A 16,377-nucleotide genomic window follows, 5' to 3' on the forward strand; every position below is an offset into this window, starting at 1 on the left:
TTTATAAGAATCAAATGAAATATTGTATGTAAAATGCATAGTACACTACATGTATTTATTGGGTATCATCTTTTCATAATAATAAATATAAATGATTAAGCTGACACGCATTCATTCAAAAAATATTTGTTTAGTGCCTACTAAGAGCCAGGAGTTAGGGAATATAGCAGTGAATAATGGGCAAAAAACTGCCCTCGTGGAGTTTGGTGTGTTCACAGGGTTGTGGGAGAATCAAATAAGATAGTATGAGTAGGTTATTTTTTATTTTTTAAATAAAAGGATAGACATTTATTTCTCCATAATGATGTGAACTCAGACATATCTAAGAGTCAAAGTATAGATGAAAACATCTTTCAGTCCCTGTTAGTCCTGTGATTGGATGTCGAGACTTAGGTAAAGGAGATTTCATAAAATACCCTTATTTTGTCAAATATCATAGTGACATTTGCACTGTCTATTTTTTAGGATTGATAAACCACCAGTTGTAAATAATTTCTGTGAAGTAAAACAATGTCAAAATACCTGTATTCATTAAGGTTGAGCGAGAGATTATATACTCTTGGGAATAGATGTGAGTCAAACAGACCTATCTTCACTACCTTACAACCTGCCTCAACTGTGCCCTCAGTTCCATAAGCTTTAATATGTTTAGAGATTCAAAACTAAAAGTACCTCCTAACTTTAGTATACAGCTCATTCATAAATCTTATTTCTAGCAACTGGCTACATTACTTATGATTGGCACTGCATGAAAATGTTATGAATGCTACATTATTTATATGAAATGTAGCCTTGCATATAATCACCTAATAATTACCATCCCACATATTTTTAAACACCAATCCTTTGCTAGGAGGGATATATTTAGTAAACCAAATAAAATGAGAAATTTCTCCTTAAACAGAAGTGTTTTGAGTTGCTCAGAGTAAAGGAAGTAAAGTATTACTTACATAACTTCAGGGTTTGCTGGCTTAAGAAAAAAAATAGTACTTACATTTCCTAATAATCCAGGATATAATACTTATTTTTGTACTACAGAAAGTAAATTAATTTTAAATTAATTTTTCTCTGTATCTTCTCACATAGTTAATAACTATACAAACATATAAACTATATAAACTATATACACATAAGGTGCCTGGCAGAAGAGAAAGGAAAAAACTTTTTTTAGAAAAATGTTAAAGTAGCACTTTAAAGAAAAATATCAACTAATATGAAGTTCAGTGTCATTTTAAGTTTATCATTCTACTGCGAGAAAGCAATACAATTCATACTTAGCATAATTTTAAATATAATATTTTTAGTTATTTTTAAAATGTAGATTTTTATCATTGCCTGGATTTAACAAATTTTATTTTTTATTGCTTATTTTTAATATATTTATTTCAATCCTAATGAGAATAAGACGGCTAAGCCAAAGAGCTGGGGAAATAACAGAGTGACACTTTCTTTGGTGTGTTTCACTATTATATACACATAAGTCATCATCATTCCAAAATTTGTGTCTGTATCTTTTTTCTATATGTGGTGCATGTAGCCCCATTTTCCTTCCCAGATCTTTCCATTCCATTCTAAAATGAAGGCAGACTTACACTAAAACGATTTCTTCCTTTCCCCAGAGGGAAGTCAAAGTGAAAAGCAATGCCTTCTTTCCTTAACTGACACCAGATCAAACAAAATAATGTAAACCATAATGCTATTCATTTCTGACAAATGGAATGCACTCAATAAAAGGAACTCTTGTTGTTGTGGTTGATGTTGTTGTTGTCATTACTGATCCAAGTACTTGTTTCTTTAGAGTCCAAAGACTTAGGAAGCCATGGGTTTCAGTCCTGTCAAAACTGACAACACTTTCCTGCTGGTTTAAAACTTATTTCAGTAGGGAGACTGGCTCCTATCTGAGAATAAAGGAAGTCTCTGGTCATGCGACATCATATACTCTTATAATTATATTAATTTTTAATACACATGTAAACTGTTCATTGATTTTTGGCATCTCTGACCAAAGTTAATAATTATGGTTATATTTACTTTTTAAAATTTACCCAGAATGATTTACCATGGGTTGAATGGTTTTAGACAAATCATTTAAAAGACACTGGAAAGAACGCCTACGGTTAGCATCTGTTTCTCTTGCAAACAAAATTAATCAGCCATCTGTGTATTCATAATAAGAAATGTTTGTTCTTTACTTGTATGAAACATTGTTTGGAACTTTGAACAGAACACTCTGCTACCATCCTCAAATTTCTCTCTAAGAAACCAACAAGCATAGTAAATGACTTGGAATATATTCATTCTACTGGGTTAAATATCTGATAGCACTGCAAGTAAAATGAAGTTGCTAGTTTACAGTTAGCCCTAATGACAAGTTTTGTGTTCCTTATTATTCTCAATCAAAAATACCTCTTGACTTCAGGAGTGTTCAGTAGTACCTGAATGACTGTTGTCATGTATCACTCGAAAGATACATTTTTTATATTAGAAAATGAAGAACTTTGAAATTGCCTAGAATTATAAGTAAAGTGAGGCAAAGTGGTCCTATTTTATAATTAGGCAACTTTGAGGCATCTTAAAATCATCTAGGATAATCAGTTCTAATGATGCATCTCCCTACAATATCCATTACCTCTATAAAATATCTGGGGATAAGAGGCTCACAAACTTGCAAGACAACCTAATGCTTTTTAAAAAAATTCTCACAGTGATCTACATCTATAACTTAACTTTTCAATTGGTTTAACAGTGAAGTTACTTTGTTTATTACTTTGTTTTTTTTTCCCCCTGCTTACATGCCCTTTCTTTCATCTTGTATGTATGACTTTTTAAAATCTGTTCTCTCTTCAGGTTTCTTTAGGTCTTTTAACTATTTTTGTTTTTATTGGGGAGGGTGCTATTCATCAGAATTTTGTTTTTAAAATTTGCCTTTCCTGTAAAGTCATATCCCCATTAGAGACCTGGTCATTGGTATACACCTGTGTCTTCTCTGAACATTTTTGAAAATTTATATCCCAGAGTCTCAGATGAGTATCATTTGTATTGATGATCTCTAAAGTGGCACCATCTTATGACTCCAGGGTTCTCATCATTCATGTGGAAAGTACACTACCAGATAATCTATCCCATAGGTATGGAACAGAAAGGCTCACGGAAAATTAAAACAAATATAAAACACTTAGAAGCCAGGGGTAAGAAATGGGATAAGATAATACACTTAGAATGAGGCACAAGCAACTTAGAAGAACCACATCACCCGCAGTATGGATCTCTTGCTCTCGCTCGCTCTCTCTCCCCTCTTTCCTTCCCTCCTCTTCTCTTTCTCTCTCTCTCTGTCTTTCTCCCTTTCTCTTTCCCTCTCTCTTCCTCCCTCTTCCTCCCTTTCTCCTTCTATGAGGATTTTGCCCTTGTAATGGTTCCTTTGAAATATGGAGCCCCACTAACGCAGATAAATGGTGAGAGATAGTTGGGACAAAAAAGACTTAAAGGTCAAGCTGAGGAGCATGAATCTATATCCTATATGTACCTCCCTGTAAGCACCCAGCATAGGGCATGAACCTAGTAGACACAAAATACATTATTTTAGTGAGTTTTGTGGCCATGAAGAAAATCTTCTTAGAAAGCGTAATTTTAAAAATGTACTTAATTATCTTTTACTATAAGCAAGAAAATAATAAAATATGTGATTACATAATTTGAAGAAAATATTATTTGAAAAAAAGGAAAAATGCTTTGGCACTAAATTCAAAATTGACTTTACTTTTTAAATACCATTCTCTCAACCAGGCCTTCCACAGAAATTACTGTAGTCTGTCTTCAGCCAAAACATCTCTCCCACCACATTTATAACTTTAAGGGCAATATCTTTGTATTATGATCGTGATTCAGTTTCTTCTCACTAATTTCTTTTCTGATTACCACTAAAGGTAACTTCCCCTCCTCAGAACCTCTCAGGTATTTACATTACATCTCTCTTCTCTGGAATTTTTTTTAAACTTTTGCTGGCATTACAATTATTTATATAGTACATTCCATCACATTGCATTGTTTTGTTTTTCTTTTTCCTATTTATTTATTTGTTTATTTCTGAGACAGGGTCTCACTCTGTTGCCCAGGCTAGAGTGCAGTGGCACAATCATGGCTCACTGCAGCCTCGAACTCCTGGGCTCAAGCGATTCTCTCACCTCAGCTTCCCAAGTAGCTGAGCTTACAGGTGTTCACAATACCATGCCCTGGTAATTTTTCTTTCTTTTCTTTTCTTTTCTTTTTTCTTTTTTTCTTAGAGATGGGGTGTCACTGTGTCACCCAGACTGGTCTCAAACCCCTGGGCTCAAGTAATCCTCCCACCTTAGCCTCTACCAAAGTGCTGGGGTTACAGGGATGAGCCACCACACCTGGTCTCATCTTTTTCATTTAATTTTAAGCTTCTTAAAAACAAGAACCATATTTTATTTATATCTATATTTTCAAAGGGTTTCCCATGGTACCTTCCTTATGCATAGATGATATTCAATAAATATTTGTTGAATACATGGAGAAACTATTGAATAACCAAAGTTAATATCCTAAGAATAAACTCAGAAAGTAACAGTCATTCTTAGAAGAGAAGTCAACAAACTTTTTCTGTAAATATGAATACATATTTCTGTAAATATTCATATAAATATGAATAAATTTTAGTATTTGCAGGAAGCAAACTCAAGGGTATTGCTTGCAAACTTACGTAAGAAGAGAGAAATTGTTCACAAAATTTTTATTCATGAAATTAAAAATATAATTAAGTAAAAATTTTGTAATGCAAGACTAGTAATGAGAAAAGTGGCATGCTTTGTATAGGATAACACTTAGCTTATAAAATCTGCTTCCTCTGTGGGTTTCTTTAAGTTTTCAGCTGTTTTTATTTTATTGGGGAGGGTGCTATTTATCAGAATTTTGTTTTTAAAGCTTGCTTTTCCTGTAAAGCGAGCTTATTACATTTCCCTGTTGTCAAAATTTTCTGCATTTGTTAATGCTGTTAATGTTGACCTGTAATGAGACTTTGCATATTTCACATATTTCATCTTTGAAAATTTTTTTCACACAGATAGATGCTGCCAAATGCTACAATTCATGAGCATATGATTTTAATTGAATATACTGATTGCTTGAAAAGAATATCCAGAATTCTATTAGGTTCTTCTCCTGATTTTGCCTTTTAGCATGTCATTTCCTTTTAGATTAATCATTTTCAATTGTAAGTTAGGTGGAAATTCCTCAAGTGTACAGTCACATGGATTTTGAATTACGGAAATTTATGGCATCTAGGTCTAAGATATGCTATTGAAACTGTTTGAGTTCAGAAAATCTACCCACCATAAGCTTTCCAAATTTATCCAATAATTCTTTTTTTGATCCATAGCTGCCAGTTTTATTGCATCCTAGCAGAATCCACAGAAGATTGTACTGATTTAGTGTTTTTTTAACTTTTTTGAAAATATTCTCACTTGCAGTCACCCCACAGACTATTTATACAATTCTTCCATCTCAGCATTCACTCCTTTTCAGACTCAGCATTGACTCCTTGAATGAACAACTGAGCAGTATTGCTAATTTCTATTGACTCATCAAGAACCAACAGGCCATGCTGGTGGGAAGAGAAGAAAAAAAGAAAGAACCTTGTTTTTTAACTGATTGTTGAGGCTGCACTAGTGTCCTCAACATTTCAAGCAGCTATTCTTGCCAAAAAGCTAACAATCTTAAATAAATGTATTTTTGCTATAGATTTAATTAAGTCATCAATAAGGGATTTTCCTTATTGGACTAATGAATGAAGTGAACACTCGGAAACTTACCTCAGTTGCAGCCTCATTTTCATTTTGTTGTGAAGAGATTCTGCTGTGAAAAAATACTCCATGTTACATTTTCTAATTTTTCTGACTGTTGCATTCATGTGAGGTAGAAATATTATATTGTGTACCTAGTCTGATAATGTTGATGTATACTTTATAATTTTTAAGCATAACTATAATAATATTACATAGTAAATGCAAGGCTTTGACATCTAATTTGATAAGAAAATAATTCATTTTCCATGGTGCCTTAAAAAACACAATATTCGAAGTCCACTTTTCTCTTCTTGTTTTGATATGATAGCATGCACTGGTAATAGGTAAAATAAAGTGTCACAGTAATATATGTTCCACTTGAAACACTATCATATTATAACTGCATCACTACAATTTGTAGTACACCAAGCAACAGTGCAAAGCAATGGAAGTGCCATATAAGATATCTACCATGACACAAAATCCCTTCAAAACATCAGTGACTCCAGGAGTTGGTTTTTTGAAAAACAATTAATGAAATAGATCGTTATCTAGTCTAATAAACAAGAAAAAATGGAAGAATCAAATAGACACAATAAAAAATGATAAAGGAGATATCACCACTAACCCCCACAAAAGTGCAAACAATCATCAGAGAATACTATAAACACCTCTGTGCAAATAAACAGGACAATCAAGAAGAAATGGGCACATTCTTTGACACATACATCCTCCCAAGACTGAACCAGTTAAGAGTTGAATCCCTGAATAGACCAATATTCTGAAATTGAGGCAGTAATAAATAGCCTACCAACCAAAAATAAACCCAGAACTAGATGGATTCATGGCTGAATTCTACAAGAGGTACAAATTGGGGCTGGTACCATTTCTTCTGAAACCATGTCAAACAATTGAAAAGGAGGGACTCCTCCCTTACTCATTTTATGAGGCCAGCATCATCCTAATACCAAAACGTGGCAGAGATATAATAAAAAAAGAAAACTTAAGGCCAATATTCCTGATGAACATCAATGCAAAATCCTCAATAAAATACTGGCAAGCCACATCCAGCAGTACATCAAAAAGCTTATCCACTATGCTCAAGTTGGCTTCACCCCCGGGATGCAAGGCTGGTTCAACACACACAAATCAATAAATGTAATTCATCACTTAAACAGAACTAAAGACAAAAACCACATGATTATCTCGGTAGATGCAGAAAAGGCCTTCAATAAAATTCAACATCCCCTCATATTAAAAACTCTCAATAAACTAGGTATTGACAAAACATACCTCAAAATAATAAGAGCCTTTTATGAAAAACCCACAACTGATATACTGAATGGGCAAAAGCTGGAAGCATTCCCCTTGAAAACTGGCACAAGGCAAAGATACCCCCTCTCATCACTCCTATTCAACACAGTATTGGAAGTTCTGTCCAGGGCAAACAGGCAAGAGAAAGGGTATTCAAATAGGAAGAGAGGAAATCAAATTGTCTCTGTTTGTAGATGACATGATCCTGTATCTAGAAAACCCCTTCTTCTCAGCCCAAAAGCTTCTTAAGCTGATAAGCAACTTCAGCAAAGTCTCAGGATACAAAATCAATGTTCAGAAACCACAAGCATTCCCACACACAAACAGCAGACAAGCAGAGAACCAAATCATGAGTGAACTCCCATTCACAATTGCTACAAAGAGAATAAAATACCTAGGAAATATAGCTAACAAGGGAAATAAAGGACCTTTTCAAGGAGAACTACAAAACACTGCTCAAGGAAATCAGAGAGGACACAAATGGAAAAACATTCCATGCTTGTGCATAGGAAGGATTAATATTGTGAAAATGACCATACTGCCCAAAGTAATTTATGTATTCAATACTATTCCCATAAAACTACCATTGACATTCTTCAAAGAATTAGAAACAACTATTTTGTAAAGTTCATATGTAGCCAAAAAAAAAAGAGCTCATATAGCCAAGACAATCTGAAGCGAAAAGAACAAATCTGGAAGCATCACTCTGCCTGATTTCAAACTATATTACAAAGCTACAATAACCAAAGCAGCATGGTACTGATACAAAAACAGACACATAGACCAATGGACCAGAATAGAGAACTCAGAAATAAGACCACACACCTACAACCATCTGATCTTTGACAAGCCTGACAAAAACAAGCAATGTGGAAAGGATTACCTCTTTAATAAATGGTGCTGGGAGAACTGGCTAGCCATATGCAGAAAATTGAAACTGGACCCCTTCCTTACACCTTATACAAAGATTAACTCATGATGGATTAAAGAATTAAATGTAAGACCCAAAACTGTAAAAACCCTAGAAGAAAATCTAGGCAATACCATTCAGGACATAGGCTGGGCAATGACTTCATGAAGAAAACATCAAAAGCAATTGCAACAAAAGCAAAAATTGACAAATGGGATCTAATTAAACTAAAGAGCTTCTGCACAGCAAAAGAAACTGTCATCAGAGTGAACAGACAACCTACAGAAGGGTAGAAAATTTTTTGCAAACTATCCATCTGACAAATATCTCATATCCAGAATCTACAAGGAGCTTAAGCAAATTTACAAGTAAAAAACAATCTCATTTAAAAGTGGGCAAAGGGCTGGGCATGGTGGCTCACGCCTATAATCCCAGCACTTTGGGAAGCCGAGACAGGTGGATGATGAGGTCAGGAGATTGAGACCATCCTGGCTAACACCATGAAACCTTGTCTCTACTAAAAACACAAAAAAATTAGCTGGGCATGGTGGCGGGCACCTGTAGTCCCAGCTACTCGGGAAGCTGAGGCAGGAGAATGGTGTGAACCCAGGAGGCGGAGCTTGCAGTGAGCAGAGATCACGCCCCTGCCCTCCAGCCTGGGCGACTGAGTGAGAATCCATCTCCAAAACAATAAAATTAAAGTAAAGTAAATTAAATTAAAAAATAAAATGTGGGCAAAGGACATGAACAGACACTTCATAAAAGAAGACATTCATGCAGCCAACAAACATATCAAAAAATAGCTCAACATCATTGATTATTAGAGAAATGCAAATCAAAGCCACAATGAGATACCATCTCACACCAGTCAGAATGGCAATTATTAAAAACTCAGAAAACAACAGATACTTGCGAGGCTGCAGAGAAATAGGAATATTTTACACTGTTGGTGAGAATGTAAATTAGTCTAACCATTGTGGAAGACAGTGTGGTGATTCCTTGAAGACCGTGAGGAACCAAGGTCCAGGAATACCAGAAATACCATTTTACCCAGCAGTCCCATTACTGGGTACATACCCAAAGCAATATCTATCATTCTGTCATAAAGATACATGCACGTGTATGTTCATTGCAGCACTATTCACAATAGCAAAGGCATGGAATCAACCCAGATGCCCATCAATGATAGACTGGATAAAGAAAATGTGGTACATATACAGCATGGAATACTATGCAGCCATAAAAAGGAATGAGATCATGTCCTTTGCAGGGATATGGATGGAGCTGGAAGCCATTATCCTCAGCAAACTAATGCAGAAACAGAAAATCAAACATCTCATGTTCTCACAAGTGGGAGCTGAACAATGCGAACACATGGACACAGGGAGGGGAAGAACATCCACTGGGGCCTGTTGGTGGAGGTGGGACAGAGTGGGATGGAGAGCATTAGGAAAAATAGCTAATGCATGCTGGGCTTAAAACCTAGGCAATGGGTTGATAGCTGGAGCAAATCACCATGGCACACGTTTACCTGCGTAACAAACCTGCACATCCTGCACATGTACCCTGGAACTTAAAATGAAATTTTAAAACACTCTGTCATAACTACTCAGCTCTGCTATTGTTGTGCAAATGCAGCCCTAAACAGTATATAAATGAATGAGCATGACTGTCCAGTAAAACTTTATATATACTGAAATTTTAATTTCATAGAATTTTCCATGTCTTTAAATATTATTCTTCTTTTCAATGTTTAAAAATGTAAAAACTGTTCTTAGTTCATGAGATCTACAAAAACAGGTGATGGATTGAATTTAGTTTGCAAAGTATAGTTTGCCAACCTGATTTAGGATTTGGTTTTAAGGATATACTGTTTGCTTGCTTAACTTTATTTCCAGTTAAACTATTTTTAGCAAATTTTCTGGAATCGTGTGGATGAGGAATAGAATTTTCTTCTTAAGGAGACTTTCATCAGTTATTAGAGTTGTCATGTACACCACAGTATAATACAAAGGTTAAAACACAACAAACATACTTCACACCTAGGCTATATAAGTAAGAAGGTAGTGGTGAACTTTGTATTGCTTCAGTGTTTTCATTTTAAAAAACCAAGATCATCGCATGAATGATAGAAATTTCAAGTGAGTAGTGAGTGTTCCTAAAATGGTATTTAAACATTTCGTCTTTTGGGAAAGAAGCCCAGGATAACTCCTGGGCATTATGTTAACAGCAGCCTTTCAGGACACAACTCTTCCTACATTTTATTGATCCTCTAAACTGACTTTTTAGAAGCTTTCCCAGTTTTCATTTCTTATCTGTGTTATTTAGGGCATCAGAGGCAGCCCAGGAAGAACAGGACTTGCTGGGGCTCCAGGTCCTCCAGGAGTAAAGGGTTCATCAGGCTTGCCAGGAAGCCCAGGAATTCAAGGCCCAAAGGTACTTTAATATTTTGTTCCGATGGGTGAGCAGTATTGGCCATCCTTTCTGGCCCTGAGTTCATTGGCTAGATCACAGGATGGTAAGATTAATAGTTTTTAATAGAATTTGGCTAATAGTAAAAACACATTAGGAAAAGAGAAAGTATGTGGCTTTGACATACCCATCTCCCGTGATAGCCACAGTACCTGTAATTTGGCATAACAACTCTTTGACCCAGGACTAGTGATGTTTTAAAAAATGCTACATCTTTGACTCATTTTGGTTCTTTTTCCTTCTCTGTCATCTATCTTCTTCTCTAAAACAGAGAAATCTTATTTACTTCCAGATAAATACTTTCTCAAATACAATTCATATTCCTCTGACTCTGAACCTAACCAACCAATTAATTAATCTGATAACTGTATAGACTGTTTCTTAGAGTTAATGTGACAGTAACTAAGTCTTACATTGCATTTATTGTGTGGAGTTTGTCACATGTCAATAGACTTTCCAGACAAAACCTGTTTTAGAAATATCTTACGCAGGATTGACCCAGACAACAGAAATTAGTCCAACATCTAAAGCTCTTTCATAAATGCCTAAGGCTAAGACATTGGCACCTTTACCATTATTACCTCTTAACCTGATTTTCACAGTTCCACTTCTAAAGAATTTTCAGATTTCTGACCCATGTGGGTAAACTGAAAATCATGACCCACTTGCTTACTGTTTACAATATTAGTCTTCTGTTAATGTTTATACCATGAATATTCCTTTGTACTAAATCCAAAGCAGCTAAGCAAATGCTAAAGCCAGCAAAAGAAATAAAGATCCCTACCTTTTGGCTTGAATTTGCAATAAGAAGGATCCGTATTTGTCAAGCCCCAAAGCTGTATAGCTTTGTCTCAAGACAGTGAGAGATAATTTGTTAATCTTAAAGAATCTTTGGCCAAAGTCTACCAAACATCATTTTTCATTAACCTATCTCTAAAGTCCACCTGATTCCTAAATTTACTTTTAGAAATGGTGTGAAAGATATTTCAACTCTCATTTCAAAAATAAAAATCAGTGAAAAAAGACTTGACTTTTAAAACTTCAATAATGTTGATTAAGTATATACTTAAAGTGACTTTTAGGGGATAAAGACAGTTCATATCAAAGGAACCTAGGGAGACAGATAATGGAAATTTTTTGTTGATGGAATTAAAAAGATAATCATGGCTAAAACCAGAGTTTACACTTCAGGAGACTACTCTTTTTCTAGTATTAGATAGCTAAATCATCTCTGGATGGTAGGGAAAACACAGAAAAATGGTATCAATTCAAAATACAAGTTCTGGCCAGGCACAGTGGCTCACACTTGTAATTCTACCACTTTGGAAGGCCAGTGCAGGAGGATCACTTGAGGCTAGTTCAAGACCAACCTGGGCAACACAGTGAGATCCTGTCACTGCAAAAAATAAAAAATTAGCTAGGTGCAATGATGTGTGCCTGTAGTCCCAGTTACTGAGTTGGGAGGATCGCTTGAGCCCAGGGGTTTAAGGCTACAGTAAGCCATGATCATACCACATGTACTACAGCCTGGGCAACAGAGCAAGACCTGGGCTACAGCCTGGGCTGTACTACAGCCTGGGCAACAGAGCAAGACCCCATCTCTAATAAAAATAAAATAAATACATAAACAAAATATAAGTTCCATCACATCTAAGCATACCCACAACATACCACACCCTCACTATCCTCTCTCAAGTCTTACTATCCTCCTAGTTTTATAGGTTCCCCCTTCCCTCTTCTTTCCACACATCACCACAATCTCTGGAATTTCCTTTTCCCACTACTGTACTTCTGGTTCATTATAATTAAATACTACTTGTGTGGAAAATATTGGTAAACAAGATGAACATGCAAAATTTGATTTCCCCAGTGCCTTGTATTATGCCTAAGGATGGGCCTGTATTTGGGCTTCATTCAAAAGCCAATATGTTTATATGTTCTGAAGTGAATATCACTTTTCTTTGTTCTACCCGTAGGGTGAACAAGGGCTACCTGGTCAACCTGGAATTCAAGGTACAAGAGGTCACCGAGGAGCACAAGGTGATCAAGGACCATGTGGAGAGCCTGGCCTGAAAGGGCAGCCTGTATGTACCACCTCAGAAATTCACCAAGCACTTATTCTGCAGAACAGGCTACCATTGTACAATAATTATTATCATGTCAATTCACTTTGCAGGGAGAATATGGTGTTCAAGGTTTGACAGGTTTCCAAGGATTCCCAGGCCCTAAAGTATGTTTACATACTTTCTTCTAGTCTTCTAACTATCTAGAAATAAAAGAGCTGTTGAAATATCAATACAGTCTCTAACTTGAGCTTTTTGAAATGTGTAAAATTTCAGTAGGTACATATTTATATATTTGAGTTTTGAATATGTCTGTTTTTAAAATTATGTAACTATACATTTTCCCAGAAATTTTAGTATATGATACGCTTTTGTTTTCTTTCATCCCTTTTCCCAAGCAGTTTATTATGAAAATTTTCAAACATACAGCAATGTTGAGAAATTTTTACAGTAAATGCCTATACCCATTACCTAAATTTTACCATTAACATTTTACCCTACTGGCATTATCATGCTTTTCCATCTATGTATCCCTCTCTCCCCCTTCGTTGGTGTATTTCTAAGTAAATTGTAGACCTCAGCACACTTCTTTCTGAATACTTCAGCATGCGCAACAGTATTATATTCCATTTTTAAAAGAGCAATTCTTGATAGATTGATGTAATTTTGTAAAATGTTCATATAGAGCTACAAATTTTATCTTTTTGTTTCTTATTGTGTGTCTAGGGTCCTGAAGGGGATGCTGGCATTGTTGGGATATCAGGTCCTAAAGGTCCTATTGGACAGAGAGTAAGTGTAAAGTCATTCTGCCTACCCAGAAACTGTAGTTCTTTGCCCACTGTAGGGCTTCAGAGCTCTAAATGTAATGTGCTACAAGTAAATAACTTAATAAAATGACTTTTAAGATAGAAACTCATAAGGGCACATGCAGAATTCAGTCTTTTGCAGTTCATATATTAGTTTGAGCAAAATACCTCATAGACCACCCGTACTTCCCAGTCTTACTTTAAAAAAAAAAAAAAAGAATAATCAGAATTACTGTGAAGACTGGATAATGTATTTATTAACTCACGCCAGGAACAAAAACATACAGCAATTTCATGTTATAAGCATTAATACAACCAAAGACCACCTCCATGCACCACCTGGAAGAACCTTGTGTATGACCAGAGCTCTTCAGACCAGACTGAAAATATTTCCCAATAGCTGTGTTTTCCCAGCTCAGGGGCAGGTATCCCAAGAGAGTGATGAGGAACCGCTTAAATAGTTGCAAAAAACAGGGTCTGAAGAACTCCAGTTAGCAGTGAGTGCTTGTAATTGCAAATTGTAGAGAATATAAATAGGACAAATAAGCCACCAGTGGTTACTGATTATTGTTTTTAGTTTTTTGTTTTGTTTTATTTTAGTTTTTATTAACCAAAACTTTCTAATTGATGAGATGTTCTATAAAACTGAAAAAAAAACTGAAGAGAAAAAAAATCAAAAACTTCAAGTGATGGTTTGGCTGTGGTAGTAGCATCTCTATGACTCATAGCAGCTGCAGGGGCAAGTGTAGAAAGAGCAAAGTAAGGGAAGGCGGAGCAAGATGGCCGAATAGGAACAGCTCCAGTCTCCATCTCCCAGCACGAGCGACACAGAAGACCGGTGATTTCTGCATTTTCAACTGAGGTACTGGGGTCATCTCACTCAGGAGTGCCGGACAATTGGTGCTGGTCAGCTGCTGCAGCCTGACCAGCGAGAGCTGAAGCAGGGCGAGGCATCGCCTCACCTGGGAAGTGCAAGGGGGAAGGGAGTCCCTTTTCCTAGCCAGGGGAACTGAGACACACAACACCTGGAAAATCGGGTAACTCCCACCCCAATACGGCGCTGTAAGCACACTGGCACACCAGGAGAATATACCCCACACCTGGCCGGAAGGGTCCCACGCCCACGGAGCCTGCCTCCTTGCTAACACAGCAGTCTGCGGCAATCTAACCGCAAGGCAGCAGCGAGGCTGGGGGAGGGGCGCCCGCCATCGCTGAGGCTTAAGTAGGTAAACAAAGCCGCTGGGAAGCTCAAACTGGGTGGAGCTCACAGCAGCTCAAGGAAACCTGCCTGTCTCTGTAGACTCTGCCTCTGGGGACAGGGCACAACTAAAAAATAACAGGGGAAGCAGTAGAGGCCTGTGCAGACGCGAACAACTCTGTCTGAAAGCTTTGAAGAGAGCAGTGGATCTCCCAACAGGGAGGTTGAGATCTGAGAAGGGGCAGGCTGCCTGCTCAAGTGGGTCCCTGACCCCTGAGTAGCCTAACTGGGAGACATCCCCCACTAGGGGCAGTCTGACACCCCACACCTCACAGGGTGGAGTACACCCCTGAGAGGAAGCTTCCAAAGCAAGAATCAGACAGGTGCACTCGCTGTTCAGCAATATTCTATCTTCTGCAACCTCTGCTGCTGATACCCAGACAAACAGGGTCTGGAGTGGACCTCAAGCAATCTCCAACAGACCTATAGCTGAGAGACCTGGCTGTCAGAAGGAACACTATCAAACAGGAAGGACACCTATACTAAAACCCCATCAGTACGTCACCATCATCAAAGACCAGAGACAGATAAAACCACAAAGATGGGGAAAAAGCAGGGCAGAAAAGCTGGAAATTCAAAAAATAAGAGCGCATCTCCCCCTGCAAAGGAGCACAGCCCATCGCCAGCAACGGATCAAAGCTGGTCAGAGAATGATTTTGACGAGATGAGAGAAGAAGGCTTCAGTCCATCAAACCTCTCAGAGCTAAAGGAGGAATTACATACCCAGCGCAAAGAAACTAAAAATCTTGAAAAAAGAGTGGAAGAATTGACAGCTAGACTAATTAATGCAGAGAAGGTCATAAACGAAATGACAGAGATGAAAACCATGACACGAGAAATACGTGACAAATGCACAAGCTTCAGTAACCAACTTGATCAACTGGAAGAAAGAGTATCAGCGATGGAGGATCAAATGAATGAAATGAAGTGAGAAGAGAAACCAAAAGAAAAAAGAAGAAAAAGAAATGAACAAAGCCTGCAAGAAGTATGGGATTATGTAAAAAGACCAAATCTATGTCTGATTGGGGTGCCTGAAAGTGAGGGGGAAAAGGGAACCAAGTTGGAAAACACTCTTCAGGATATCATCCAGGAGAACTTCTCCAACCTAGCAGGGCAGGCCAACATTCAAATTCAGGAAATACAGAGAACGCCACAAAGATACTCCTCCAGAAGAGCAACTCCAAGACACATAATTGCCAGATTCACCAAAGTTGAAATGAAGGAAAAAATCTTAAGGGCAGCCAGAGAGAAAGGTCGGGTTACCCACAAAGGGAAGCCCATCAGACTGACAGCAGATCTCTCGGCAGAAACTCTACAAGCCAGAAGGGAGTGGGGGCCAATATTTAAAGTTCTTAAAGAAAATAATTTTAAACCCAGAATTTCATATCCAGCCAAACTAAGTTTCATAAGTGAAGGAGAAATAAAATTCTTTACAGAGAAGCAAATGCTTAGAGATTTTGTCACCACCAGGCCTGCCTTACAAGAGACCCTGAAGGAAGCCCTAAACGTGGAAAGGAACAACCGGTACCAGCCATTGCAAAAACATGCCAAAATGTAAAGACCAGCGAGGCTAGTAAGAAACTGCATCAACTAATGAGCAAAATAACCAGTTAATATCATAATGGCAGGATCAAGTTCGCACATAACAATATTAACCTTAAATGTAAATGGACTAAATGCTCCAATTAAAAGACACAGACTGGCAAACTGGATAAAGAGTCAAGACCCATCAGTCTGCTGTCTTCAGGAGACC

At 37.1% G+C, this 16,377-nt stretch overlaps 1 protein-coding gene across 1 annotated transcript in view; it reads left to right on the forward strand.

Moving 5' to 3' along the window:
- COL24A1 (collagen type XXIV alpha 1 chain) overlaps nt 1-16,377 on the forward strand; it is a 391,289-nt gene that overhangs the window by 330,409 nt on the left and 44,503 nt on the right. Inside the window, exons 48-51 of the mRNA XM_023207327.3 lie at nt 10,354-10,461; nt 12,474-12,581; nt 12,674-12,727; nt 13,287-13,349. Of these exons, the coding sequence (XP_023063095.2) occupies nt 10,354-10,461; nt 12,474-12,581; nt 12,674-12,727; nt 13,287-13,349 (333 nt within the window). The remainder of the gene's footprint in view (nt 1-10,353; nt 10,462-12,473; nt 12,582-12,673; nt 12,728-13,286; nt 13,350-16,377) is intronic.

The sequence above is a fragment of the Piliocolobus tephrosceles genome, chromosome 1 (genome assembly GCF_002776525.5).
Source record: "Piliocolobus tephrosceles isolate RC106 chromosome 1, ASM277652v3, whole genome shotgun sequence".
NCBI lineage: Eukaryota > Metazoa > Chordata > Mammalia > Primates > Cercopithecidae > Piliocolobus > Piliocolobus tephrosceles.